The 25,622-nt window shown below is 54.2% G+C and overlaps 3 protein-coding genes across 10 annotated transcripts in view; 1 reads left to right on the forward strand and 2 right to left on the reverse strand.

The window, feature by feature from the left end:
- IFT172 (intraflagellar transport 172) overlaps positions 1–4,224 on the reverse strand; it is a 34,711-nt gene extending 30,487 nt beyond the window's left edge. The window contains exons 1-4 of the mRNA XM_061350285.1: positions 4,129–4,224; positions 3,866–4,009; positions 3,654–3,766; positions 2,542–2,581 (exon numbers count right to left, since the gene is read on the reverse strand). Coding sequence (XP_061206269.1) covers positions 2,542–2,581; positions 3,654–3,766; positions 3,866–4,009; positions 4,129–4,167 — 336 coding nt within the window. The 5' untranslated portion in view covers positions 4,168–4,224. The remainder of the gene's footprint in view (positions 1–2,541; positions 2,582–3,653; positions 3,767–3,865; positions 4,010–4,128) is intronic.
- Positions 4,225–4,270: 46 nt separating this feature from the next.
- On the forward strand, positions 4,271–11,805 carry LOC133210675 (low density lipoprotein receptor adapter protein 1-like). 4 transcript variants are annotated; one of them, XM_061350298.1, is made up of 9 exons: positions 4,271–4,442; positions 6,700–6,842; positions 7,343–7,455; positions 7,983–8,097; positions 8,479–8,551; positions 8,988–9,100; positions 9,840–9,889; positions 10,887–10,927; positions 11,093–11,805. In XM_061350298.1, the coding sequence occupies exons 1-9, from the start codon at positions 4,358–4,360 to the stop codon at positions 11,248–11,250; spliced, it is 891 nt and encodes a 296-aa protein (XP_061206282.1). In that variant the 5' UTR covers positions 4,271–4,357; the 3' UTR covers positions 11,251–11,805. The 4 variants fall into 4 exon arrangements, with proteins under 4 accessions (XP_061206282.1, XP_061206283.1, XP_061206284.1 ...); XM_061350299.1 differs by having other exon boundaries at positions 10,890–10,927; XM_061350300.1 differs by having other exon boundaries at positions 10,842–10,927; positions 11,093–11,138.
- Positions 11,806–14,348: 2,543 nt separating this feature from the next.
- FNDC4 (fibronectin type III domain containing 4) lies at positions 14,349–24,821 on the reverse strand. Of its 5 annotated transcripts, none has more exons than XM_061350280.1 (7): positions 24,627–24,769; positions 20,198–20,339; positions 19,274–19,389; positions 18,564–18,768; positions 17,572–17,661; positions 16,664–16,797; positions 14,349–16,071 (listed from the first exon to the last, which is right to left on the reverse strand). In XM_061350280.1, the coding sequence occupies exons 2-7, from the start codon at positions 20,292–20,294 to the stop codon at positions 16,039–16,041; spliced, it is 675 nt and encodes a 224-aa protein (XP_061206264.1). In that variant the 5' UTR covers positions 20,295–20,339; positions 24,627–24,769; the 3' UTR covers positions 14,349–16,038. The 5 variants fall into 5 exon arrangements, with proteins under 5 accessions (XP_061206264.1, XP_061206263.1, XP_061206267.1 ...); XM_061350279.1 differs by having other exon boundaries at positions 14,349–16,074; positions 24,627–24,768; XM_061350283.1 differs by lacking the exon at positions 20,198–20,339 and having other exon boundaries at positions 24,627–24,821.
- Positions 24,822–25,622: the final 801 nt, after the last annotated feature.

Consider the following 25,622-nt stretch of genomic DNA (forward strand, 5'->3'; position numbering starts at 1 on the left):
TAAGACCACTCACACCAAAAAAGACCTTTTTGGACAGACCTTAAAGTAGGATCAAGGTCTTCCACGCTGAAGCTTAAATTGGATAATAGTGAGCTGAGGGGAAGGAACAGGTTCAAAGGGCTAAAGCAGTGCATCAGAGTTATACCAAATGTGTTCAGTATGGATGCTCTTGTTGGAGAATTACTTATTGGTGAGATGTGCGGCTATTTTAAAAGATGATTTATTTTTTCCAACAAAATGTATAAAATGAAAATAATTTGATTCTGCCAGCTTCTGTGATAGATATGAGAATACTGGTACATTGGACCTTCATCTGATGAATCAGAAACAGCCTCTTTCTAATTTACGAGCAAGATGGTTATCAGATGCTACCAAGTAGGTCAGGTAGAAGCAGGTTTATTAAATCCAAACCAAAGGTATTGTCAAAATGGTGGGGGTCAGGATAAATAAAGCTGATCACAAAACCCAACTGTAACAGAGGGCCAAGAGAGTTAATGAAACCACATTTGAACTGAAGAATTTCAGTCAATAAGAAGGCTGGTGTTTGGAACTATGCCACTAGCACTAGCTTCACTGGCTCATCTGCTCATTTTTAAGTATCTGGGCCTGCTTTAGACATATATACACCCTCATTTATTCATCTCACTTTGTATCCTGCACTCTTACCACTCACATCAGCAAACACAGCTACAAGCAGACACCAAAATGTCTCTGGATAACTAAGCTGCTCATAATTTCTATATCCAACCAATGATCAAGACTCATTTTTTATTACCCCCGTTTCCCACACATCCATGTATTTCATAAAATCACAGAACAGTTAGGCTGGAAAGGACCTTAAGATCATCAAGTTCCAACCCCCCTGCCATGGGCAGGGACACCTCACACTACACCAGGTCACCCAAGGCTCTGTCCAACCTGGCCTTGACCACCGTCAGGGATGGAGCATTCCCAGCTTCCCTGGGCAACCCATTCCAGTGCCTCACCACCTTTACAGTAAAGAACTTCTTCCTTATATCCAAACTAAACTTCCCGTTTAAGTTTTAACCCATTACCCCTTGTCCTATCACTACAGTCCCCAGCATCTTTATAGGATGCTTCCCTCCTTATCTGCCAGACTCGTATTTTCAATCTATCACAACCACAAGCAGCCCAGTAGCTTAGAAACAGCCTCACAAAGTGGTAATGCACTCAGCTACTAGTTCATAGAAGTCAAATTTGTACATACTCATCCTGACCCTGGTTTGCCAGCAAGCTGAATAGTGAGACTGTATTTGTAAGATGTGGAAGAATGCTTAACAGGTTATTAAAATGGCAGAAGAGGGAAAGGTCTCAATGATCTCTCATATTGACTGAACACATAAAAAATTTGTTAATAACAGTATTTAGTTACAGGAGAAAACTGGACACTGGCAAAAAAACCCCACACATATAGCATTAGAAAAAATAAAGGATTTATTGTGATAGAAATGGCAGAGAAGCATGGGGAAAATGAAAGAATGAAAAAGAAATGAATGAATACATTAAAAATACAAAAAACTGGACGCATGCTGTGCACAGCATTTAAGCTTCTGAGAGGCAAGCAGCCTCACACCAGGCTGTTAGCCAGGTACTGCAGCAAAGGAGAGCCTGAGAGGTTGATGCTGCCTTTCATCTGAGAGGCAGCTTGAGAAAGCCTGGCACAGAAACTCCAGCAACTCCCCCAGAAGCAGCTCTACCTCTCTCTTCTGCAGGTTTGGCCCAGGAGGGTGATTCCCCCAAACAGGTACTGGCTACTTCAGGGGCCGACCTAGCAGAAAGCTTCTCTAGCGACACAGAGCAAGTGGGTGTCACAGTGTGATGGCAACTGGGTGGAAAGCCTAGGGCAGCTGCTGGACATTTTCTCCTGAAGGTAAAAGAAGTAAGTCATCGCACCGTGTTTTCTCATACAGATGGCTTTCTATGCAAGGAGTTTATAACACCTTTGCCTTTCATAGATACATCAGCCTCAGGATAACCCTTGTCGCAGATCTAATGAACAGACTGCTCTCTGACGCATGCAGAAAAAGCTAGAGCAGCAGAATGCAAAGAAAGGCAAGGAAATAACCTAACTGAAATTACAAACCTGAGGCCAAACATGCAGAAACTATGCAGTGTGACTGAACTCCACACACTTCATGTTTTGTTTAATAAGGAATTCTGGGGCTTAGAGTTGCCAACCTGTGAAAAACAGTGGGCTCACACTTTCTCCTGTTTTTCCCTTTCAACTTCCTTAAGACATTCTGTCCCCTGGTGCCTAAAGTAGCCCCCAAAGTTTTGTGATTGATTGCATTGATTATTCAACAATTAATTACAGTTTGTACCCAGGCATTAGGAGGCCTCTGAAGCTTGGCAAGTAATACATGCCTCAAAATGCAGAGGTTGTCTTTGGATCTACTAGTATCTTTTGGAGATCAAACACCACTGACAGTTTTGCCAGTGTGAGTGTGAAAAGAGAGGCCTCTAGTTGTCTACCCTACATATGCTGGAGGAAACGGAGTTAAACAGGAGTCTGGATCTCACCGTTTGGATGAACTTGTTGCATATCACCTTCTTGTCACCCCTGCAGAAAAAGGTAGACAAACATTACTATCTGCGAAGGTAGTGATACTGCCCATTCTGGTTACCCTACTGTTGTATTCAGTTTGTTTTACTATTACCAAACACAGCCCATATAAGTTTTATATGTTATTACAAGCCATCTTCTGGCAGAAAATTTCAAAACCCCCCAACTTACGAGCTTCCGAAATTCTGACATGCCTTTAGCACAACACACACCAGCAAATGGGGCTGAAGTAAGGCAGGCATGTGGCACATCTATGGAACAGGGGACAGGCTTTACTCAGAAGCCCACAGAAGTTACAGTATGTGAGAGATTTGAAGGGACCTCAAAAGATCATCTAGTCCAATCCCCCTGCCGGAGCAGGAACACCTAGATAAGGTTACACAGGAACGTGTCCAGGCGGGTTTTGAATGTCTCCAAACAAGGAGATTCCACAACCTCCCTGGGCAGCCTGTTCCAGTGTTCTGTCACCCTCACTGAGAAGAAGTTTCTTCTCAAGTTTAAGTGGAACCTCTTGTGCTCCAATTTGCACCCATTACCCCTTGTCCTTTCATTGTTTGCCACTGAGAAGAGCCTGGCTCCATCCTCGTGACACTCCCCCTTTATATATTTATATACACTAATAAGGTCACCCCTTAATCTCCTCTTCTCCAAACTATAGAGACCCAGCTCCCTCAGTCTTTCCTCATAAGGGAGATGCTCCACTCCCTTAATCATCTTAGTTGCCCTGCGCTGGACTCTCTCCAGCAGGTCCCTGTCCTTTTTATACTGAGGGGCCCAGAACTGGACACAATATTCCAGATGAGGTCTCACCAGGGCAGAAGTTCAGCTGGAGCAAGCTTGCACACAGTTCCACAAGAGCTGTGCTCAAGGAAATCCCACCTGCTGCTGACCACAGAAACATCTAAGTGACTCCCTGCAGGTTAGATGATGAACACCACGATGCGCATTACCCAAGGACCAGGCCAGGACTCTGATGTGCGTTGTATCAACACCCAGAAAGCAACAGTATGGTGGGAAGGAGAGCCTTGCCCCTCCAAGTGGGCACTGGACCCTTCACCGCCAGACTCACCACTCCTCTCCGATCCTGTAGACGTAGACAACGTTGTCTGTTTGCCCAATGGCGATTTTGGTGGAGTCCGGGGAGAAGGCCATGCCTTTGACCACGTAGCTTTTTCTGCCGTACTGTGGGAAGACGGCAGAGTGACCGCAGGGGAAGGCTGCCGCCCACCAAGCGCACTGCCCAGCCCGCAGGAGCTGCAGCAGGCCTCTCCGGGACCTCACCTTGGCGTCCAAGGGCTTGGTGGAGAACTTGTCTCGCCGCTCGCCGTGCTCGTCGTACAGCAGCACCACCCGGTCCGCGGTGCACACGGCGAATCGGGCTCCGCTGGCCGACCAGGCTATACAACTCACCCGCGCGGTCCCGTCCTGCGGGGCACACACACAGCATCAGCAACTCTGCCGGCCGGGGGGCGCTCCCTCCCGTCCCGTCCCGTCCCGTCCCGCTCCCCGCTCCCTGCTCCCGGCCCGGGCCGGCCCGGACAAACCTGCGGGACCAGCAGGGTCCGCTCGTGCCGCAGCTGCATAGTTCCCAGCTCCGGGCCCGGGATCGGGATCGGGGTCGGGGTCGGGACGGGCTTGAGCCGCCGTAGGGACGACTTTGCTCCTCCCCCGTTGCCCCGGCAACCGCAGCGCCTCCGCCGCTGCTGACGTGATGACGTTAGCGAGCCCGCCCGTCCTGACCGGGCCTGGTATCGCCCTGTTAGCAGCTCCGCTATGGAGGCGCTGCGGGCGGCGGGACGTGCTGTGCTGCGGAGTCCGCGCCTCGCCCGGCACGGCCTGGGGCTCCGCCGGCGGCGCAGTGAGTGTGGGAAGCGGGCGAGGGCCGCGGGGGGCATCGCTCCGGGCGCGGAGCCCCCACCTCGGGTCTGGCAGGGCCCGGTCCGCGGCTGGTGCCTGCTGTGGGGAGCGGTGTGGGGTCCGGGGAACGGGCTGTCGCCGTGCCCTGGGCCGCGGGCAGCCGGCGCTGTGGAGCAGGGGGGAGGCGGCTGTGGGGCAGGCGGTGGCAGTGCCTGGGGCCAGGCTGTGGGGCAGTAGGCTGCTGGCCCTGTTCTCCCTGATGCACTCCCCTGGCTGCCAGCCTCTTGCCCCACTTCTGAATCGAGGCCACCCGCACTGGTGGGCTGGTGAGGCAGGCCGTGCTGGTGGTGCTGAAACACGACGTGCCTTATGGGCACCCTCTGGAGGCCTTGGCCTCTGGAGTGCTTGGTCCAGTGCATCGTGGACATGTGTAGTGAGTGCAGCGGGCCTGTATGCATCTCACTGCAGGCTGGCTGCTGCGCTGCCTGTGGCACAGCCAGATCCGAGACTGATCCTTGGGAACCAGTGGGAGGGCTGTGCTTGGGCTTTCCCAGTCACAGCTGCCCAAAGGCTTTGTTGGAGCAGCAGAGTTCACTGGCAGCACTGGCGTGTGTGGGCTGTTCTCAGTTTGCAGGGAAAGGTTGCTCGTCTGCCCTGGGTAAAGGTCCCTGATGCCTGCATGGTACCAGGCAGGTTGCCTAGCAGTTGCCATTTGTGCAGGAGTATGCTGAGGCCAAGTAAGGTCTCTTGATTTCCCTGTGGGTTCAGGTTATTCCAATTATGAGTTGGAGCCTTCTGCAAATGAGCCAGTGGTGTTCAGGGAGCTAATCCCAGGAAAGAGATGAAAAATAACCCTGAGAAATATTAGCTTAGTGTGAACAGTAGGTAACTGGGCAATTCCCGGGGAAGTGTAGGAACACGGTGTTTGCAGCAGAGCATGTAACTTCTGTGCTCCTGTTCCTTCCCTCTGTGGCCTGAATCCCCAAGAAGAGAGAGCCTGTGACTCCATGTCTTGGCCCTTCTGCATATCTCCTCTCTTGCCATCCCTGTGCTCTTTGAGATGTGAAGGAAGTAAGCGTGTGCTAACTTCTGCAACAGTTCTCCTTGAAAACTATCACCAGAAAGTGCTTGGCACAAGAGAATTGTTCCTTTGTGTGCAGCACCCAAGTCCAGTAACTAAAACTTTTGCCTTCGATGAGAGAGGACTTCCTGTCGAAGCCGGTGGCTTTGTCTTTTGGGAGCAGAGATCGAATGGATGCTTTTGCAGTGCTTGTTTTGTGTGTTCTCTGCCAACAGTAGTAGTGTCAGGATTGACACAGGATCAGGACTGCTTCTCCTACCAGTACATTTGCCATATGGCAGAAGGTGCTGGTGATACGGACTCATTTCTGAAGGAAGCTGGAGATGTTGAGGACTGTCCCTAGGGAACCTTTTTTGAGTGAACAGACACTGCCCAATTTTATATTGTGGTTTTTTACTTGATAAAAGCAATGGCATTTGAAAAGAGAAGACAAAGGCAACAGAAGCCAGTGCCCCTTTAATTCTGTGACCTGCAAAGTAATGCACTGGGGAGCTCTCTTCCTTCTGTGCACTGCAATTAATACATAAAATGTGTATTCCTAGAAGCTAATTTGCATCTCTGAAATACCAGTCTGAGCTCTTCCTTGACACAAAAATCTCTGTGATGCAGTTGCTTCCCAGTTGTCTCAGCTTGGATTATGAGTGCTGGACAAGCTACCCCTGCCTGGCAGCCTTATGCTGCAAATGACAGCTACCAGAGGGTTTGGCTTTGGCTACACTAGGACAACTTGGGGGTTTTGATCTGACCAAGCATGGCAGCAAATGCTGCTGTTCCTGAGGTGTGCCAGCATCTTAGGTGGGTGAGGTGAATGCAGTGCAGAGAGCATCCTGCTTGTAGTGAAATAGATGAGACCCAGGAACACAAGGATTTTGCAGGTAGCAGTGAACACTGCAGCATCTGAGGCCCTATGCAGATACACAGGAGCTTACTGTCTGTGCTGACAGAGCCTCCAAGTAAGAGCCTCTAGGGATAGAGGATTAAAGCTTTGGGAGCGAACTCTCCTCTCATTCTAGTCCTCTTCCAAGAGTGTCACAGAGCCAGGAGGGTGCCCTGCTGAGTGCAGGCACTGCACTCACTGCTGCTGGGAGCAATGAAGCTACAACAAAGTGGGGTGGCTCTGCTGGGCATAGCCATGGGGCTGCTAGTACTTGGCTTCTAAGGCATTTTGTCTTTGCAGAGCTTCCTGAGAGCTGGGCTGATATGCAGGAGCCACTGCTTGAGGGGATGTGCTTCACGCTCAAGTATCTAGGCATGACACTGGTAGAAAAACCCAAGGGAGAAGACATGGCTGCTGCTGCCATTCGCAGGATCGTGGCCACAGTGAGAGATGACCCTGGGGCCCTGCTGTGCTGGGGTGGAGAAAAGCCAGTTCAGAGCCCAGCCCATGGACTTTGGGAAGCATCCATGTCCCAGCTCTGAACCCCAGTGAGGGATGGAGCTGTTCCCAGGAGGAGGGTGATGTGCAGGAGACTGGCTGGTCTCTGGCTTTGTGCTGTGAGGGGAGCTGTTTTCCTGCTTCCACACCTGGAACATGGCAAGGAGCTGAGCTGTGCCTGTCACAGCATGGGGAGGAGGGTGAAGTGGTGGGGGCTATCCTTTCCCATATGCATGGCGGTAGTGTGAATGAATTCCAGGGGCATTTTATGCAGGCTGTGCCTGATCTCCAGGCTCTGCTTTTCCATCCCTGCAGCAGGAGCCTTTGCAGCAAGGGTCCAAGTGGATGTCAGCCCATACAGAGTCTGGGGGGCTCCTGACAGCAAGGGCAGGGGTGAAGATCCTTGCCAGATTAGCAGAGGTGTCTGGTGTCTCCCTACTCCCAGGCACGGGCGGGCGCTCGCAAGTTCCAGAAGGTGATTCTGACAGTGTCTCCGAGGGGCATCTCGCTGCAGGATGCAGACACAAAGGAGATGGTTGAGAACATCTCCATCTACAGGTGGGCATGGCATGTGGAAGGCTTGGGTATTCCCCAGCAGCCAGCGGGGAGACTTACGTGGTCTTGAGCAGCCAGGGAGGGATGGGCCTTGTGTCAGTGGGCCCTTCAAGCTCCTTTGGCTCCCTGAGGCCCGTGCCCTCTCCCTGCTGAGCCTCACAGCACTGCCTAGGGCTGAACACAGGCTGGGTCCTTGTCAACCTTGACTTCTGGCCTCCAATCATGTCCTTGGAGGCAATCACCCACCTTTCTGTGCTTATTTTGTCTCAGTGTTTGAGTTCATACACTGGGTTGAACTGGGCATCAGAGGAGCACACTGGGCAGCACAGGAGGGGAATGCCTGTGAATGCAGCAATCTCTTACTAGCTGTAGGTGCCAGGCAGCCTCTGGACCTTGCTGGGCACATGGGCTGTCTGATCATTTGGGGCAGATGAAAGTCTCAGGCTGTTGGCACTGTTTGTTGGGCTGGCAGCACAGCAGGCCTGTGCTGGGGTCCCTTATTACCCTGAACAGCTCCTCTCTGTTTGCAGGATCTCCTACTGCACAACAGACAAGCTGCAGAACAAAGTCTTTGCTTATGTTGCCCAGAGCCAGGAGAGCGGGGCACTGGAGTGCCATGCCTTCCTCTCACCCAAGAAGAAGATTGTAAGTAGTTCCCTTCTGTTCTTGGCTTTATGAGGTAAGGGTGGGACCAAGGTCCTTACTTGCCTCCCTTCAGAGAGAAAAGGTCCTTACTGCTGTGCACCTCATCTGGAAAAGGAGCCAGGGAGCATGTGTGCTCACATGCTGCAGAGGCAGGTAGTGAGTGAAAGGAGGTTCTTCTGTTGCAGCTCCTCTGGGATCCCCTCTTGGGAGTGGCTGGGCCACATGCAGACAGACACAGCATTGAGCTCTGGCCTTCTGTGTGTGTGCTCTGCAGAGAAGGGCAGCGAGGGAGGCCTGGGGGCTCACATTTCATTGTAGTGGGGTTATCTTGGCTTGAGGGCCCAGACGGAAGCAGACGTTCCCTCTCTTTCTTATACACAGGCTCAGGCTGTGACTCTGACTGTGGCCCAGGCCTTCCAGATGGCACTGGATCTCTGGGAAGCAGCACATGCAGGTAGGAGGAATTTCTCAAACACATCTCTCTGCCTAACCCTGGGATCAGGATCTCCGGTGTGGGACCCTGTCCTGGGCTGTATGGAGGAGAGAGAGCTCACTGCCTGGCTGCTGTAACACACCAAGCAGGGAGACTGTTGCCCCTGCTGTTGTGTTCTCTGCCTCTGCCCCACATGGGGAGCCTACCCTGTCTTTGGCTGGGGTGGGGTTGGGGGCATCCCTGCTATCCATGCTGAGCTCTTCTGCATTGCTGAGCTTTAGCACAGCTCAAGGCTGTGTGGTACCTGCCCTGAGCAGTTGATCCTGCACCCTTGTTTGCGCTCTCCTCTGAGCACAGCAGGGGCATCTATCCCTTGCCCACAGTGCTGCCTGTGCATCCCTTGCTGGGCCTTCTTCAGGTTGCAGGCACTAACTCTGCTGCTTTTGCCCTGTCCCAGGCTCTAGGCAGGAACAGCCCCTTCACCCTTCATGTGTCTTGGAGAGCAGTGAGCCCAGCAGACCAAGTGAGCCAGCCCCCCCGGGGAGCCCTCCCTTCAGACACCAGTTTGGGGTACAGTATGTGCAAGTCTGGCTCATGTCCAGGGCTGTCTCACATTAGGGCAGGGAAAGAGTAACCCTTACACATCTCCCTCCTGGCCTTCCAGGACCCTGCTGATGTCTGCACAGCCTCCCTCACACATGTTGGCCTAACATGAAGAAGGGCACTATGCTCTGTCTCACGAAGCAGGCACAATTCCTCAGGTGGTCTTTGTTCCAGGAGCTTTCCTGACATACCCATCATTGCTGCAGCCCTCAGCTCTGCTCTGTTGGCACTGTCAAACAGCAAACCAGGATCTGCTCTACACATGGTGCCATGGCTAGGGGTGAAACACTGTCTCTGAAGGTCAGTCCTGCCCATCTGCACTACACCTACTGCATGTCCAGAGCCAGTCAGAGCATTGCCAGTGTTTCCGGGCTCACTGTGTCCCTGCCCAGGAGCTTCTGGACCTTTAGTCTTTGGCCTCATGCTTCCAGTGCTGGCCCAGCCTGGCAGTGCTTGGGATTATACTTGCTTACAGCCTGGGTGATCCTCTGCCTGGCCCTCCAGCAGCAAGATGTGCTCACCCCACTACTATCTGGGCAAAGGTGCCCTTTATCTGTGCCATGCCTGATGGGTGACTGTGGCTTGTGAAGGGGCCAGGGACTGGTCTGCTGTTCCAGAACAGGCTCTGGGTAGACCAGCCTCAATCCTAGCAGCTACTTGCCCAGGTAGTGAGGTGTCAAGGTGGGTTTTTTGGTTTGTTTACCAGGAGGAGGAAGAGGAGGAAGAAGATGATAACATCGTTGAAACTTTATCTGGGTAGGTGGTGAGCTGTTGCTCTCTGATGAACCCTGTCTTGTTTCCTTCTCTGTGCCCCATGCAGGGGGAGCTGCTGGGGCCGTGGGCATGGGAGCACAGAGGAAATCTGCATGGGGGCAGTGGGGAGCTTCTTGCTGCTTTCTCTGCCTTTGTCAGCTGAGAGGTTGAATGAACAGGGAGTTGAGCTGTGGAGGGGCAGATCTTGCAGTTCAGCTTTCGCAGTGGAGCTGTGGGGGATAGATGCTGACCCTCAGGAAATGTACCCAGAAATGTTACTTGTTTTGTCTCTGCCATTCTTTGCTGAGGCCAGCCTATGAGACACACACTCTGGTGGGTCTCAGAATTGTCTCTCTCCTTCCACTGATTTCCCTGGGGTTTGGGCGGGGATGGAGGCCTGGTCGTGCTCCTTCTGTATGGACTAGGGCCTGGGGCTGAGCTTGCTGGTGCCTGTACTGTATTTGGAGGGAGCTGGTGGTACCAGTCCAACAGTGGAGGATTAACCTGTCAGTCCAGGCAACCTGATCTAGTTGAAGATGTCCCTGCATATTGCAAGGGGGGTTGGACTAGATGACCTTTGAAGGTCCCTTCCAACCCAAATTATTCTGTGTGATTCTGTCCTTGCAGAAGTGCATGTGGTGGTGGGTGCAAGAGGCCCGTTCCACTGTGGCTGTTTTCTGTAGCACCACAGGGCTGAGCCCAGGCTGAGCTGGTGTCAGCCAGGAACCAGTGTGTGCACCGATTAAGCTTTGTATGTGGCCCTATGAAGTGGCAGCCCTTTGTATGTGGGAGCTGCTGGTGGGAAAGAGATGTGGCTTTTTATCTCGGGACAGGCTGGCCTGGCAAAAGGGTTTGGTAGCAAGTAGGTGCTAGGAGCACCTTCTGTGCTCCGAGTGCCTGGTACTCCTGCACCATGGCTGTGTTGTCAGTGTCATGAGCATGCTGTGTCTCTCAGCAGGTGTTGCTTGGGGTATAATGGGTGCTCTCTCCTCTTCTAAAGCAGCATGGAGGAGCTGGGGAGGGGAGCCCACTGCCAAGCAGGTAAGTTCCTTCCTTCAGTGCTGCTTTGCCACATCCCCCAGCATGGCCTCTGCAGGGGTAGAGGGCTGGTGGCTCACCTGGGAAGATCTGCTTCTGCTCCCAGGCTGTGCTGGGTTCCCGACCACACACTTCGTGGACCACATCTTCCTCCCTCTTGCTTTTCAGAGTCAGCACCTCCTGTGCCCAGAGTGAGCTCTCCTACTGCACAGCTACTGTGCTATCGTTTGGGGCAACCCCCAGACAGCTGGAAGGAGCTGGCGGTGGCTAGAGACCCCCACACAGGTGGCCCCAGGACTGCTGGCCCCAAAACTCCCCTGGGCTAAGCCAGATCTCTGCAACCATGGACCAGCCACTCAGGATTCACCCTGTGCCTGCTTCTGGGCCAGACAGTGCCTGCTCCTGCCACTGCCCACCAGGCGTGGGGTCTGCTGGCACCGTTGCCATGCAGTGCACAGACTGTGACACCCGCTCCTTGTCCTGCTTTCTGCCTGCATGAACTGCCTCAAGCTGCAGCTGTTCCCAGCTCGGGCTGGTGCCTGCTTCCAGTGCATGCAGAGCCACCCCAAGTGCTCTGAGCTTGCAGGATGCAGCCAGTGTGCCTCGGATTGCACTGTGTCTGACCTGCCTTGCTTGTTTCTTCCACCTTTCTCCTCGTGGTGGCAGCTGGGGACCAGTTGAAGCTGTGCAGCCCCCCTGGAGATGGTGGAGGACTTGCTTAGCATGCGTGACCCTCAGGGAGCAATAGTTCTTGGCCTGGAGGAGTGAGGGAGGCCTTGCCCCTGCCGATCAGCCCCACACCTTCTCACGAGTGAAAATGAGCTGGTTTTTAAAGGAAAGCTATGCCCTTACAGGGAAATAAAATGATTTTTTTTACTGTTGTCATTTGGGTTTGAGTGCTGGATGGGGTGCCACGCACCAGTGTGCCAAGGTACTGTGTGCCTGCTGTGCTGCCTGGCCCGTTCCCTGAGCTCATGGGAGCCTGCAACTGCTCTGGACCTCCCATGTCTTCCTGTCTTCCTCTGCTGCTGGCCCTGAAGGAGTGGGTTTGTCTGTGTGGAAGGCTGCTGGGGCCCAGGGTGTTCTTTATCTTGGGGGAAGCTGGTCCAGGCTGTGCTGGAGTGGTGCATCTTGAGAACCCATGAGTGTCGTCTCCACTGAAGAGCGCTGACAGCTAATGATGCTGAGGCAGAGAGGACACAAGCCTCCAGTGTGCCAACTGGTCTCAACCTCTCCCCCTCATTTGTCTGCTCTACTCTGGGATGCCTTTGCTCTGCTGCACACCTGGCTGTGGTCTGGACACATGGGCAAGCCATGCACTTGGTTTCCTTCCCCAGATAGAGGAGGAGATGCCTATCTCAGCAGGACGTCTGGTTTCTCCAGCGAGTTAACAGTTTGCAGCTGCCTTCTGTCTGAGGAGCTTGCTGCTGGGCTCCTGTATCATTGCAGCACATCTCCCCTTCTAAGGCTGGTGACCCTGCCAGCCCCAGCTGAGCGGCCCTTGTTATGTGCACCGTGGGGTGGCAGAGCTGGTCCCCCAGCAGCTGCAGTAGGCAGGTGCTTGGGAAAGGCTTTCACTCTGGGATCCTTGGGTCCCTGCAGGTCAGCCAAGAGCTGCACACTGGTGTTCTCGCTTGTGGTTTTGCATGTTGAAATGTGGGATTGTGCCTTTCCTCCCACAGCTGACTGCACAGAGCAACCTGGAGATACTATTGGGATTATTAGGGTGAGCAGGCCATTGTCAAGTCCTCAGCTTCCGGCACAGAGGGATGGCTGACCTGTTGGTGGTGTGGGTTTAACAGTCCTTGATGCGGCTTCCTGCCCTGCACTGAAGCAGGACGCTTGGCATCCATGCTGACTTGCAGCTGAGTGCTCCAGGTAGTGCTGAGGGGTAGGCAACACTGCTGCTAATGCTGGCACATGCTCATGGTTTCATTTGCTCTTTGCTCTTGTTCTGAGAATGACTTCACCATCTCCTTACCACTGAGGAGGACTGTGGTCTCTACCTTGCTCCCTGGTTGCTGTCCCATCTCTAGACAAGCATTCCAAACAGTTTGACAGCCTCTCCGTGGGACTTACGGTTGCTGAGGAGTGCTCTTTGCTGTGACTATGCTCAACAGCCCTGTATAGCTTCTTGCAGAACTTCTTGGTGCCAGTTCTGCTGTTATTCTGCTGGCTTTAACCAGCTGTTGCTGTAGTCAGTGAAGTGCTCCCTGAGACACAATCTCAGCCTTGTGTGTTGAGAACCTTTGCTAAGTCTGTTTTAGTCATGTCCAAGCTAGCAATGAGTTCACCATCACTCACACATGCTAGCACTGTCCAATATCTCTTAAATTGGTGTGCTAGAATTGCTCCACGAGCCACACATCCTTTTCCTTGTGCCACTGTGGTGCTGTTGCTGCAGGGTGGGTGGGATGCGTGGCTGGATGTACGTGCATGTCCTGCTCTGCCCTGGCACTGTTCCGTGCTGATGCTGCCAGACCCATTTGCAGGGTGTCTGCTTGTAGGTGCCCCATAAAAGTACCTTTGCCCAACCCTGGTGCTGCCTTTCGTGTGCAGCACTCATCTCTGCAGTTCTCTGCCTTCCTGCACTGCCATCGTCTGGGAAGAGACTGGGGGCTTGGGGTTCTCTGTGTGTGTGTGTGTGTGTGTGTCCTTTGTGCCTCAACACTGCATCCAGTTTTACACATAACAGGCTTTGTATGTGGCCACAATGACTGCATTTTGTCAGGTATGTTTTTGGTGCCTCTCCCAGCTCCTTGACTCTGCTGCAGTTGTGCTCCTTTATTTCTTTGTGTGCCCCTGGTCTGGTTGAAGACCTCATGACAGTAGGTATGTGTCTTCCCTGACCCTCCAGGGCAGCACCTCTATATGTTTTCCAGGGCACCAGAGCTTTTCAAAAACTCTGGTAGTTCTCTGACAGCCCTATATGTTTTTAAAATACCTTCCTAAAGCTTAAAGTTAGCTGGCTAAACGAGGTGCTTTGTGTCCCTGGCACTGCGGCCATGCTCCTGGCAGCCCAAGTTACAACACAGAAACACTTGCACCCCACCACCATGGTGCTTTTTACTGCTCAGGTACCCCTCTCCTCCCCGTACCACAGAGCAGCACAGACCCTCCCACCTGCAGCCTCCTGGGAGCTGGCCTTCTCCTCCTTCCCGGCCCTGCTGCCAGGGTGCCTCTGCTCTCCACAGCCTGTTTTGTTGGTGCAGAGAAAGCAGCTGTAATGCCATCCTCAGTGGGACAGCACTGGCCTGCCCTTGAGGGTCAGAGGTGTGCAAGACAACCTTAGAGGACCTGCAGCTCTTGCACAGTGCACACAAACAGGTCTCCTCATAAGAGCCATACACACGTGTTCAACAAGTGCTGATACATGTACCCATGCATGCACACACACAAACCTGCAACTCCACAGGAACAATGCTGCCTTTGAGCCAGGATGCTTTTATTGAAAAGACCCTGCCACAGGGAATCATTTATCCTGCCCCATCCCCACCTAGCCCTGCAGCAGGAGCTGAGCAGCACCTGGAAGTAAGAGTCCTGAAAGTGCTTTACTGGGAAGTTTATTCCTGGAAGACGATGGATCCTGTGATGCTTGAGTTCAGGGCTGCAGAGCCAGTACCCAGCTCAGTGACAGCCTGCAGAGCAGAGCACGGAGGGAGAGCAGTAGCCAGGGCACTAGTTGCCATCTCTGCAGCAAAGAACCTCCAGGTATCACCCTGTTCCCTCCTACCACCAGTAGAAAGGGCTTGCCTGGGCTCAGCCTCAGCTGTGAACAGAGCAGTGCTAATACCCAGTGAAAGACTTCTGCCTGTAGGCTCTGGGGAGCAAACAAGCACAGTCCAAGCATCACCTCTTCACCAGCCCCAGTGTGGTTGATGGCTCCTGTTGCCCTCCTATGCGCACATGACAACAAGCCAGCAGTCCACCAGCTCTGGGCATTCAGGGGCAGCCCTATCCAACAGGACTGTGTTACATCAGCCAACCTGGTACAAGCCACTGGTCCAGCTTCAGGAGTGGAAGCATCAGCAGTGACCATACCATACCCCTTATGACACAGGAGGAGCCAGGAGTGGGATATGATACTGTTGAAACTAGCATTATCTCCGGAGCAGTGGTGAGCTCTGCAGCACACATCACATCCTGCTGAGACCTTGCCTGACCTAACCACCTTATCTCCTCCAGGCAGCACAGGCACTGCACTGCCCCAAGGGTGCACAGCAGCTCCCCCACAAACAGCTTGAATGTGTCAGGACTGAGCCCTAGCTGAGAAATGGCAAAGCCACAGCCATGCCCTGGAACTGCCTGCTCCCATAGCTCTATGGACATAGTCACACCACCCCACAGAATGGCTGTGCGTTCCCTGCCCTTGGCTGCACACTTCGCAGGCCAGCCAGGCACTGTGGCAGCACTAGCTCCTCGTGCTTTTTTGTGTCTTTATCCCCTGCAGCAGGGAGAGGCCTTGAAGCCCCTGCATGGCAATGATGGAGTGCAGTGGAGCCCCACTCTCCAGCAGGGATCCATTCTTCAGCTGTGCTTGCTGGGCCCAGCCCTGCAGATAACCCTGCCACCTCCTGAACATGACTCCCCTGCCAGCACCGGGGCAAATGCCTGCATTGCCCCAGCCCCTCAGTCTCAGGGCCAAAAGGGTAGCCCCCCGAGCCCAGACACAGGAGCTGAGAGCATGGCCTGCTCCATGCTGCCTGCCTGGAAGGTGCCCAGTGCCACAGGGCTGCACCCATGCCTTTGGCCAAGCCAGCACGCAGGGACACTGCCTCTCCTCAAGCTGCGCTCCAGCCCCTCTGCTCCCCTTGGCTTGCCCCTCCAAGGCTGCTGGTGTGGCCCCCAACCCTTTCTCCACTCGGCGCTCCGCAGCGGCAGGGCAGCGGGGCCAGGCGCGCGGGATGGGCATGGGCACACACTGCATGCACGGCTGGGAGCCGGCTCCATGCGCGTCCCTGCACGGGCGCCGTCGGGAAAGCGTAAGTTCTGATACGCGGATCTTCTTCGCATGCAGAGTTCCAGGCTGGGCGCCCGGTGCTGCCTCTTCTTCCAAGGCCTGCTTTGGCTCTGGCAGGATGCCCAGGACCCCAGACGCAGAGCTGGTGCTGCACCTACACCTCGATTATATTGACCGAGGGAGACTTCTTCTATGAGAGAAAAACCTGCTTTAAGGCTCCGCTTTGCTAAGTGCCTGGGATGCAGAGCCCACGGCAGAGCCCCCAGCTCCCACAGCAGGCATCAAGACCAGCACACCTCCTCTACTAAAGGGCTGCCAGCTGCTGCTGAGCCCTCTGCCCTGAGCTTCCCATGGATAACTTGTGTGGTGATGCTCCAGAGCAGGCCCCAGTGAAGGCAGAAAGCGAGCAGGGACAGACCAGTGCACGAACCATAACAACAGCTGCCCAGCTGCTGTAACCCCCTCCTGCCTGAACCTGCCTATGGGATGCAGAAAAGGTGCAGCTTTGGAAGGGCATGGTGAAGGGGCTGTTACAGTGAGAGGGCAGGTATCACCCTGCAAATGTGGGAGCTGGGATTATCCTGCCATCTCTTCCAGTGTCTCTCCTGCAATCACCCATGGAGCACACACACACTACTCCAGAGGGACCAGGGCTCACTGCACTCTAAACCCCTTCAGTTTTTAGGGTGAGAGCATGAGCTGGAGAGAGCCAGAACCTGCTCAGGCAGAAAGCCACAGCAGACACCATATGCTGTCCTTCCTGCCAGCCCTTCCCTCACCTTGCTCCGCAGCAGCCCTCCGCTCGGTCGCTCTGGTGTGCTGTGCTCTGAGGATGGCTTTGTCTTTTCCTTGTTGTTGTTGGAGTCGTTGTCCTTGATGATGTCGTACTGTCTGCAGAAGAGGGCGATCACCGCTGCCAAAAGACAGGGGATGAAGGCTTCCCTCCCACTTACTGGCCCCTGCCTCCCCACCCCCAGCATGCCAGATGGAAATCAGCCAGGCCCAGGGAACCCTGGGGTGCTGGTCATATAGAATCAGAATCATAGAATGGTTGGGGTTGGAAAGGACCTTAAGATCATCAAGTTCCAACCCCCTGCCATAGGCAGGGACACCTCACACTAGACTGTGTCACCTGAGGCTCTGTCCTTGAACACTGCCAGGGATGGGGCAGCCACAGCTTCTCTGGACAACCTCTGCTAGTGTCTCACCACCCTCACAGGGAACAACTTCTTCCTTACATCTAACCTGAACTTCCCCTGTTTAAGTGTAAACCCATTACCCTCCACCTGTGCCATCCTGGACCACCCTAGGCACCTAGGACAAGGAGAAATTCCTGAAAGACACCACCACAAACCCCACATTTACTGGGAAGGGAGCTGGGGACAAATGACTTCCCATTCACAGTAGCTGCATATGGCCAGTCAGGTGCTGACTTATCTCCTAGGCTTCCTAACTCCCAGGGCAACCTGCTGTTTGCTAGAGCACTGGCTTTAATCAGGTGCTGTACAGGAGCAAATCACCCACCTTGCAGTTTTAGCAGACTGAGGCATGAGCTCCTACAGAGATTCAATGGAAAGGATGCCAGACCCTTACCAATATGATTGTACCCTCTTGAACCCCATCCTTTTCATGGGCCCTGGATTGCACCTCTGCACCAGCCTGCTGGAATGTTGCTTGTGGCACTCACCTGCCCACATGAGCAGCACAGCCACGATGATGATAATCTCTCCTGTCTGGAGCTGCCTGTCTTTGTCCAGCCCTTCCATGGTGATGTCACCTGCAGAGAAGAGAACCCAAGCAGGGCTGGCAGCAGGTACCTGCTCACCAGAACTTACTTCAGGAGCAGCAACACTCGAGGATCTGAGAAGATCCAGAGGAAGGAAGCCCAACCTCCCCCTAACAAGCATGGGTATAGGACGACATCTTGGCTGGAAAGAGGACATGCAGCCTGTGGCTTTCCTGTGTCAGATAAACTGCACTCAGTACCAAAGGCAGTCAGGGATTCTAACATCTTGTTTGGGGTCAAGTAGGGACTGCACAATGCATGGGAGTAATCACTGAGGTTACTCTCTATGTAGAGACCAGGGCAGGTTAAGAAGGCCCTGAGTCCACTACAAAATTACTGAGGGGAGTAAGTAATCTACTTGCCCTGTATTCTCCAAATCACCTTCTTATGGCTAGTGCTGGAGACAGACTCCCATGCCCAGTGGACCCCCTCTGGGCATCATCTCTCTTGGATTATCTGTCATGGACCAGCATGTAGACAACCACAAGGCAAGAAGGCACTGCGTGGGTATGAGTAGGAAAGGAGAGTGGGGCTCTATCATTTGTCCTCTGGTAGCTTGCAGGCTAGGAGATCTGAGAGACCATTCAGTATTTGCTTCCTACAGGCAGCAGCTGAGCAGGCCACAGCAGTTGTCCTGACTATAACCTGCTTAGCTGAATAGGGTGCCAAGACTTGGGTTAAGGAGGGCTGTAAACCAGGTCTTGGGGACATCATCATGGCCATAGTGCAGTGTACAACAGCAGCCTGTACAGTCCTGCTACCTATCATGATCCCATGTGTCCCAAGCAGCCTGCTACTCAGTGCAGCACCTTCCTTGCTGCCCATGTGCTATGGAGATCTCCATATGTGGGCCCACTGGCAGCAATTGGGCAAGCTGGATGGAGCTGCTTCACCTTGGTTGGAGCTGTTGGAAGGGAGGCGGTCGGTCTCCTTCAGGGTTCGGAAGTGAACACGCTTACTGGCCTGGCTTTCTCCATACAGGCCGATGCTCTGCACCTGGATGATGTAATCTGCATCCTCTGCCAAGTCCCACAGCACGCAGGCACGGTTGGTGGTGTTCACCTCCCGGATGAAGCGCTGCATCTGTCCATCTTGCCGCTGCCAGAGTGAAGAGCTGTCATCCCCAGGAGGCTGCTCCCGGCAGCACCAGCCTCAGACCCCTGTCTGCAGGGCTGTGCTGGCCCTGCATGATGCCTTTACTCCTCCCTTCCCAGGCAATCAGCCACCCCTGAGGTGGGCCAGGCTGGCCAGCACTTTGCTATGCAGCATCCCTGTACAGCCTGAGAGCCAGGTGCCTCCCTGGAGATTTATCTGGGGCTGTGGGAGGTGGAGCAAGGCAATCAAAGGAGGGTTATATCATGGCTGAAGCACCACCATCCAGAGAAATCGCAGGGAAGCCACTGGTGGGACAGCTACCCCCAGTGCAGCCCAGTCTGCTGCCTCCCACCAGGATGGGTGGCTCAGACACAGCACCCTGGTTTCCCAGAGGTGTTCTCAGGCAAGTGGCAGGGGAGCTCCAAACTGCAGCAGAAGGGCTGAGATGGCATCATGCTGGTAATGAGTGAGAGGGGTCCCCTGATCCCTGGGGATAGAGCCTGGGTACCTGCTGTAAGATGGCATAGCCGATGACCACATCTCCTTCTGGGACGTCCCAGGAAACTGTGGCAGAGTTTGCCTTCAGCTGCGTCACAGTCACGTTGACAGGGGATGGTGGCCTGTCTGGTGAGAGGCAATGCACAGGAGAGAGGCAAAAGAAGAAGTCTCAGAACAGTCACTGACCCCCGCACACCACCATGGGGGGGCCTCTCCATAGCAGCACGTTGGCCAGGGCTACAGGGAGCGGCTTCTCCAGTGAATGTGTCCCCAGGAGGGGGATGGCACAGCAGGTCCCACACAGGTCCATGGGGCTGAGCCCCTGCCACCACTAACACATAGGTGGCATGGTGCTTCCTGGCCTAGTGGGCAGCTACTGGGGCTGGAGGGAGGTGTGCGGGCACAGAGCTACTCCCTGCCTGTGCACCTGCCCTTCTGTGGCACCGGATGGCTTGGGCAGTCTTTGCTCACTGGCTGGCTGCTGGTGAGAAATGTGCTCACTGCACACCTCACCCTCTGCAGTGTCCTACAGCCAGGAGGGAGGACAAGCTCGTGAGGCATCTGACTGCCTCTTCTCTAAAGGGCTTGCTAGCAGTGGCAGATATAGCCCATTGCTCATAACACGTGTTCCTTGTGAAAGGGATTAGCAATGCTGACCACGTGCCCAGGCTGCCAGACCCAGCTAAAGACACAAAGGGCCCACAGTAGGCTCCTTCTACCTTGCAGACATCAAAATGGGGAACGCATGAAGGCCTGTCCTAAGAAAAGAAAGAATTAAAGAGACTGTCGTGACAATTTAACCGGTCCCCACAGCTCAAAATAACATGAAAAGTGCCTGCAGCTTGTCTCGGAGTGCTGCAGAGACCCTGCTATCAGAGAGAATGACATTCACATCAGTTCTTCACAAGGACATCTGCTTGCAGATCTGAAGTACCTTCACTGCTGCTCAGATGTTCATCTGTTGCTAAGTTTACTTCATTCAGCTCCAGCACTAGCAGAAGCAGGCTGCCTGATGTGACATGCTCCTGCATAGCCTGGGCACTGAGTAGATTTCTTGGCAATGAAGGCCCAGGTTTCTGTAGGGTCCAGAAAATCCAAACAAATCCTACATTAATGCAAGTCTTCAACCAAGACTGCGATGGTAAAAACCAAGCTTCTCTAAGCTCTGGGGCTGCCCCGTGGATATGCACATCACTGAATGCCTGGCATACCACCCAGAACTGCGTAGGAAGCAGCCCAAACACAGTATTTATATATCAACTGTGACAGAAAAATGGGGCAGCTTTGAATAAACACACTATGCAACTCAATCTGGCCATCTCATCTGCCTGGAATTACTCCTTGCTCTAGAGTGAGGAGGAAAACCCAATGCAGAAGGCAGAGCTGATTTCCCCAGCAGTGCAATGCCATCGGCTGCAATGCTTGCAGCAACACCCAGCCGTTGCTCTCCTTCAGAAAGCTGGTCTGACTGACCCATGCTCTGGACCATCACCATTTTGAGGCTTCACAGAACTAAGAGCATGGCAGGATCCTGCACGGGAACAAAGACCTGCATAAAGCTAAGTTTTGTCTGGAATTTACAAACAGGAGCACACGAAGAAAGAAACTGAGGCTGCTGTTCATGTATCCTCTCCCACTGTAAACAAGGCAGTGTCCTTCTACAAGCTGCTTGTGGAGTTCAATGCTGAGATTTATAAAGACAGAAAAAGAACCCCAGAGGGCACCTGAGAACAAGAAAAAGAGACAACCAGAACACCCCCAAGTAGAACATTTAGAATTACTAGGAAAGGCAATTTCTGCAGGTCAGCTATTTAAATTCACATTAAATAGACACAGCTCCAGAACAAACCAGGAGAAGGCTGTGATTCTCACTCTGAGAAAGGTAGGGTTGTGGTCAAGTGTGGGCAATTAAGACATATAGGAGTCATCCACAGAGCCCAGCAAACACATTCTCAGGGAGACACTGGGGCTGAGTACATCCCCAGTAGAAGCCTGCTGCATCACCAGGAGAGAGTCACTGGAGACAACATGAGCAAGGACATCACGGGATGCTGCACCTTCTGTTTCAGAACAGTATGCTGGAAAACTGGAAAGGATTTAAACATAGACCCAAATGTCCTTTATTCCACAAAGAGTGTGTCTCCTTAGAGTTTTGCCAGTGGGAATCTGATTCACAACTCTAACCCATGAGAGGGAGTCTCTGAGCCATGTCTTTATCTGCACATCTTCCTCTCCCACCAGCAAAACAGGCTGAATAATGCTGCAGTCTCCAGACCTGGCCACTGACTGGAGCATGTGGATTCTGTGGGCACAGGAGCTGAGCTCCCCATAGATGTGGTCTGGTCTTCCACTCCAGCCATGGCCAGTGTGCAAGTTAGTTGTACAACTAATGACTGAGCTGTAGCCAGCACCTTGTTAGCCAGCAAATAACCATTCCCTTGCACTGTCCCGAGCAGAAACATCTTAGGGGTGGCTGCAGTGTTTCTACTAGCCTTAGGTTGTCCAACCGGACACCTGTAACAGAACAGTTGTCCAAGGCAACCTCTATGCTAGCAAATATAATGAGGTTAGAACCACCCCAGCAATCACATAGTGGAGGCTAGTCCTAGGAACTGCTTTGGTCTGAACCAGCCAGCACGTGCCCAAATCACCCTAGGGTCTCGCTCAGGAGTTAACACAAGCTATGAACCGTTCCTACTAGGCAGCACTGGTGTGCTCCCCTCTTTGGAACTCATGTGCTTAGTGCTACAGATGTGACCAGACCCTGCCAGCTGGCCTTAAGACAAGAGCAGGACAACAAGATACATCTATAGTAATAAATTAGGTAGCTTTTTGCATCTAACAGAATGAGAAGAGGTCTGAACATGCCCAAAGAGGGCTTTTGGACTTCCCAACCTTTAAGTGCATCCGAGGAAACTAGAGGCAGGGTCTGATACCTCAGGAATGTAACAGTCTGTGGATGGAGCTCGTAGCACGCTCCCTGCTCTGAAGAATGTTCTAGGCTTCCACAGGGAGCCTGGCCTGGCCCGGCCGAGCCCAGGTTTTCAGGCTGCGGATGCTGAGACGTGGCCCTAGGGCTGAGTCACTCCATGGTTTGAGAACACGGACACTGCACTGATCCAGGAGCCACGCTGCTGGGCACACACAGGGCTGACAGTGCTGCTTGAGCTGCACTTGCACAGGCTCTGTGTAGGGACCTTCACTCACAGCAGCAGAAGGGCATCCTGGGGGGACACCACCCCGATATCAAAGACAGTACACTCCAAGCCAGCATCATCTGCTGCCATACCCAGAACCAATGCCTGGATGTCCCACATGGAGAAAGGGGAGGGCAACAGGACATGGGGACACAGCAGAGTCACAGCACACATGGCTAGTCAGTGCTTCAGGTCTCATGCATTGTGAACACACTTTGTGCAAGCTCCAGGTGAGCAGACCTGAACCTGTGTGATGGCAAGACTTGAAACTGCCCAGGCTGCAGTTCTTCATTGGGAAAACACTTCACTGGAGTGTCCCTTGGTCAGTTTGTCATTCAGAAAACAGCAGAAAATACATTCCTGAGCACAGAGGATTTGCACACCGAGCAGGAAGAGATGTTTCAGAAGCTGAAGCTAGAGAAGTTCACCCTAGATATACAGGGGTGATGTTTAATCCCAAAGATATGCAAGACTGAAAGCTGGCATGACAAGAACTCCAAGGAACAGCTCTGTGAGCTGCAAGCTTTGTGTATGATCCTCACGTTAAGCCTAACATTCTCCATCCTGCTCTGCAGCTGAGGTCAAAGCAGTTTCATGCCAGAGCTGTTGCCATAAAGAACTGTGAGTGCAAGGGCTCCAAAAAATGTACTCTTTTGAAGCCAACTATTAAAGACATTCTGTAAAGCCAAGATTCTCCGGCAGCCTGCTGGGCTCTCTGTGAAAAGCATGCCACAGTAAAGCCCTGCCCAATGCATTAATTGCTAATGGTTCTGCATCATTTATAAGTTATCCAGGTTCACTTTTGATTAAAGGCATATTAAGAAAATGGGCTCCACCACAGAAAGAGCAATCACTTACTTAAGGCCTGGCACACACACCCTTTTGTCCTGTCAGCACAGCAATGCGTTCCTTTCAGGCCTGCTGAAGAGGTGGGAAGAGTTGGCCCAGTGTGCTGGAGCCCAGCAGCACTGCAGCCTGAGGCTGGGCATGGGCACATGGGGAGCTATGGGCAGCTGAGCACTGGGCTAGACCTGCCACACAACCTGGCTTTGTAGGTTAGGGAAGGGGCCAGACAGATGCCCTTCAGGAGTGATGCTGGCAGAGGTGGTGCTGCATAGGGATGGGGTACAGCCCCACTGGTGTCCTCCCCATCCCACTGTGACTCCAGAGAGGGGACCTCACCTGTTCCTCAGCCCATGCCCTTGGGACGGCTGCTCAAGGGCACCCAGATGTTTGCCCAACTTATCCCTGCAGCAGGCAGATAAAGCATCAGACTGAACAGCTAAAAATAAGTGGCCCCTTTTTAACAACCCTAACTGCATCTCTTCCCTAATTCGTCAGGCCCTGAAGTACATATTTTGCAAAGAGACTAAAAACATGGCAGAACATATCAGGACATGTCTGATACTGGCAACTCAATTGAACATCAAGGGGCAAATAGACAGCAGAAGGCTGCCAGTGACACAGGGTCATTCAGACAAGTCCAGGGAAGAAAGGGCAGAGCTACACCAGGGTGCTGACAGCAGACACCAGCCCAACGAAAGCAATGGAGGAAGGCACAGGAGCAGCCTGTCAGCCAGCAGCCCAGCCTGCAGCACTGGAGCATCCCTGCCAAGGGACGTTAACTCTCTCAGGACCCGCTGGTGAGGGACAGGGATGCGACACGGGGAGACCCTCCTCCGCGGGGGCCATGGAGAGCCCACACTTCCCCACCGCCTCGCCTAGAAGTGGGAGGCTTCAGGAGCCAAAGCCCCACACAGGCAGCATCTCCAGGTGCCCCCGGCGGAGCCTGGTGCCCTCCAGTGCGGGCAGCACGGCCGCACCGTCTCACCCTGTGTCACGGGGAGGGAGCGGGACGCGGTACGGCCGAAGGCATGGCCAGCTCGGATAGCACGGCGTCCCGCAGGGTCTGCCCGGGGGCCGCAGCGGCAGGACCAGGCCTCATGGCCAAGGCCATACCAGGGATAAGGGGAAGCCCTTGGGGGGGTACGGCGGGGCCCCAGCCCACAGCAGCATCCGGCGAGCGGCGGACGGAGCCCGGCACGGTCCCTCGCCCGGGGAGCGACAACCCCGCGTCCCCGCCAGCCCCGCCGCAGGCGGCAGCTCGGGACCCGCGGCAGCGAACGGGACGACACGCGTCCCCTTGTCCCGTCCCGCCGCACTTACTGGCTCGCACAAGGTAAAGGTCGCAGCTGAAGAGCACCAGGACGGGGTTGAGGAACGCCGAGAAGCGGGCCATGACGGCCGGCCGGACTGCGGCCCCGGCCCGGGCAGCAGCCCTGCCACCGGCCCGGCTCCCTGCGCCGCGGGACGGAGCGGGGCCGAGCCCCGGCCGCAGCGCGGGGAGGGCGGAACGACCGCCAGGACCTCCCCCCGGCCCGCTCCGCCCTGTGCCGCCCGCCCGAGCGGCACCGCAGCGGCTCCGACACCGCCTCCCAGCCGGATCCCCACAGTCAGCAGCGCCGCCCCCCGAGCTGAGCTCCCCACAGCGCCAGAGCCAACCCCGAGGGCTCCCGGTGTGTGTGTGTCAGTGCCGTACCCCAGTCCCCATCAGCACTGCTCCCGCGAGCACCAGTGCCCGCCGCATGCTGTACCCCCAGGAACCAGCAGTGCTCACTGGCCCCGTACAGTCTCCCCTCACGCAGTGTGTTCACGCGTCTTTTGTTACACAACCACCCTCCCCGCTTGCAGTGTCCTGCACCCATGCACAGCTTCTCAAGCTCATGGCTCCTGCCCTGCGGGTTTGTCCCATGGAAGCATGCTGCCTCCATGTCTGGCCGCTCCATCCTGCTGCGATGGTATCGATGTGTGGAGAGTGGCCAAGCATTGTGCGAGAGGATCCAGGACCCTGGAGGGCTCCTGTGCCGAGCCAGCCTCGCAGACACACGGAGCTGCGGATGCAGAGTTGTCACCCATTATCCTGATCCTTTCTCTGGTGAGCCTCACTCGTGTGGTGCCATCAGTTAACAACTTTAACCTTGCAGAGTTCACCAGACCATAGCCACCTCAGGGACTCACCTGAGCCTTTGGCAAGAGCTGGCCCCAGCAGAGCTATGCTTGGTCCCCATGGGTTACGCCTGTGGGCAGGGCTCTTGTCAGGCACATGTGGAAGAGAGCTGCAGTTGGAGATGCTCCTGAATCGTGGCACCCGAATGTTTGGTA

The sequence above is a fragment of the Neopsephotus bourkii genome, unplaced genomic scaffold (assembly GCF_033783945.1).
Source record: "Neopsephotus bourkii isolate Nb327-2 ecotype Australia unplaced genomic scaffold, CSIRO-AGI_Nbou_v1 NB_481, whole genome shotgun sequence".
Taxonomy (NCBI): Eukaryota; Metazoa; Chordata; class Aves; order Psittaciformes; family Psittacidae; genus Neopsephotus; species Neopsephotus bourkii.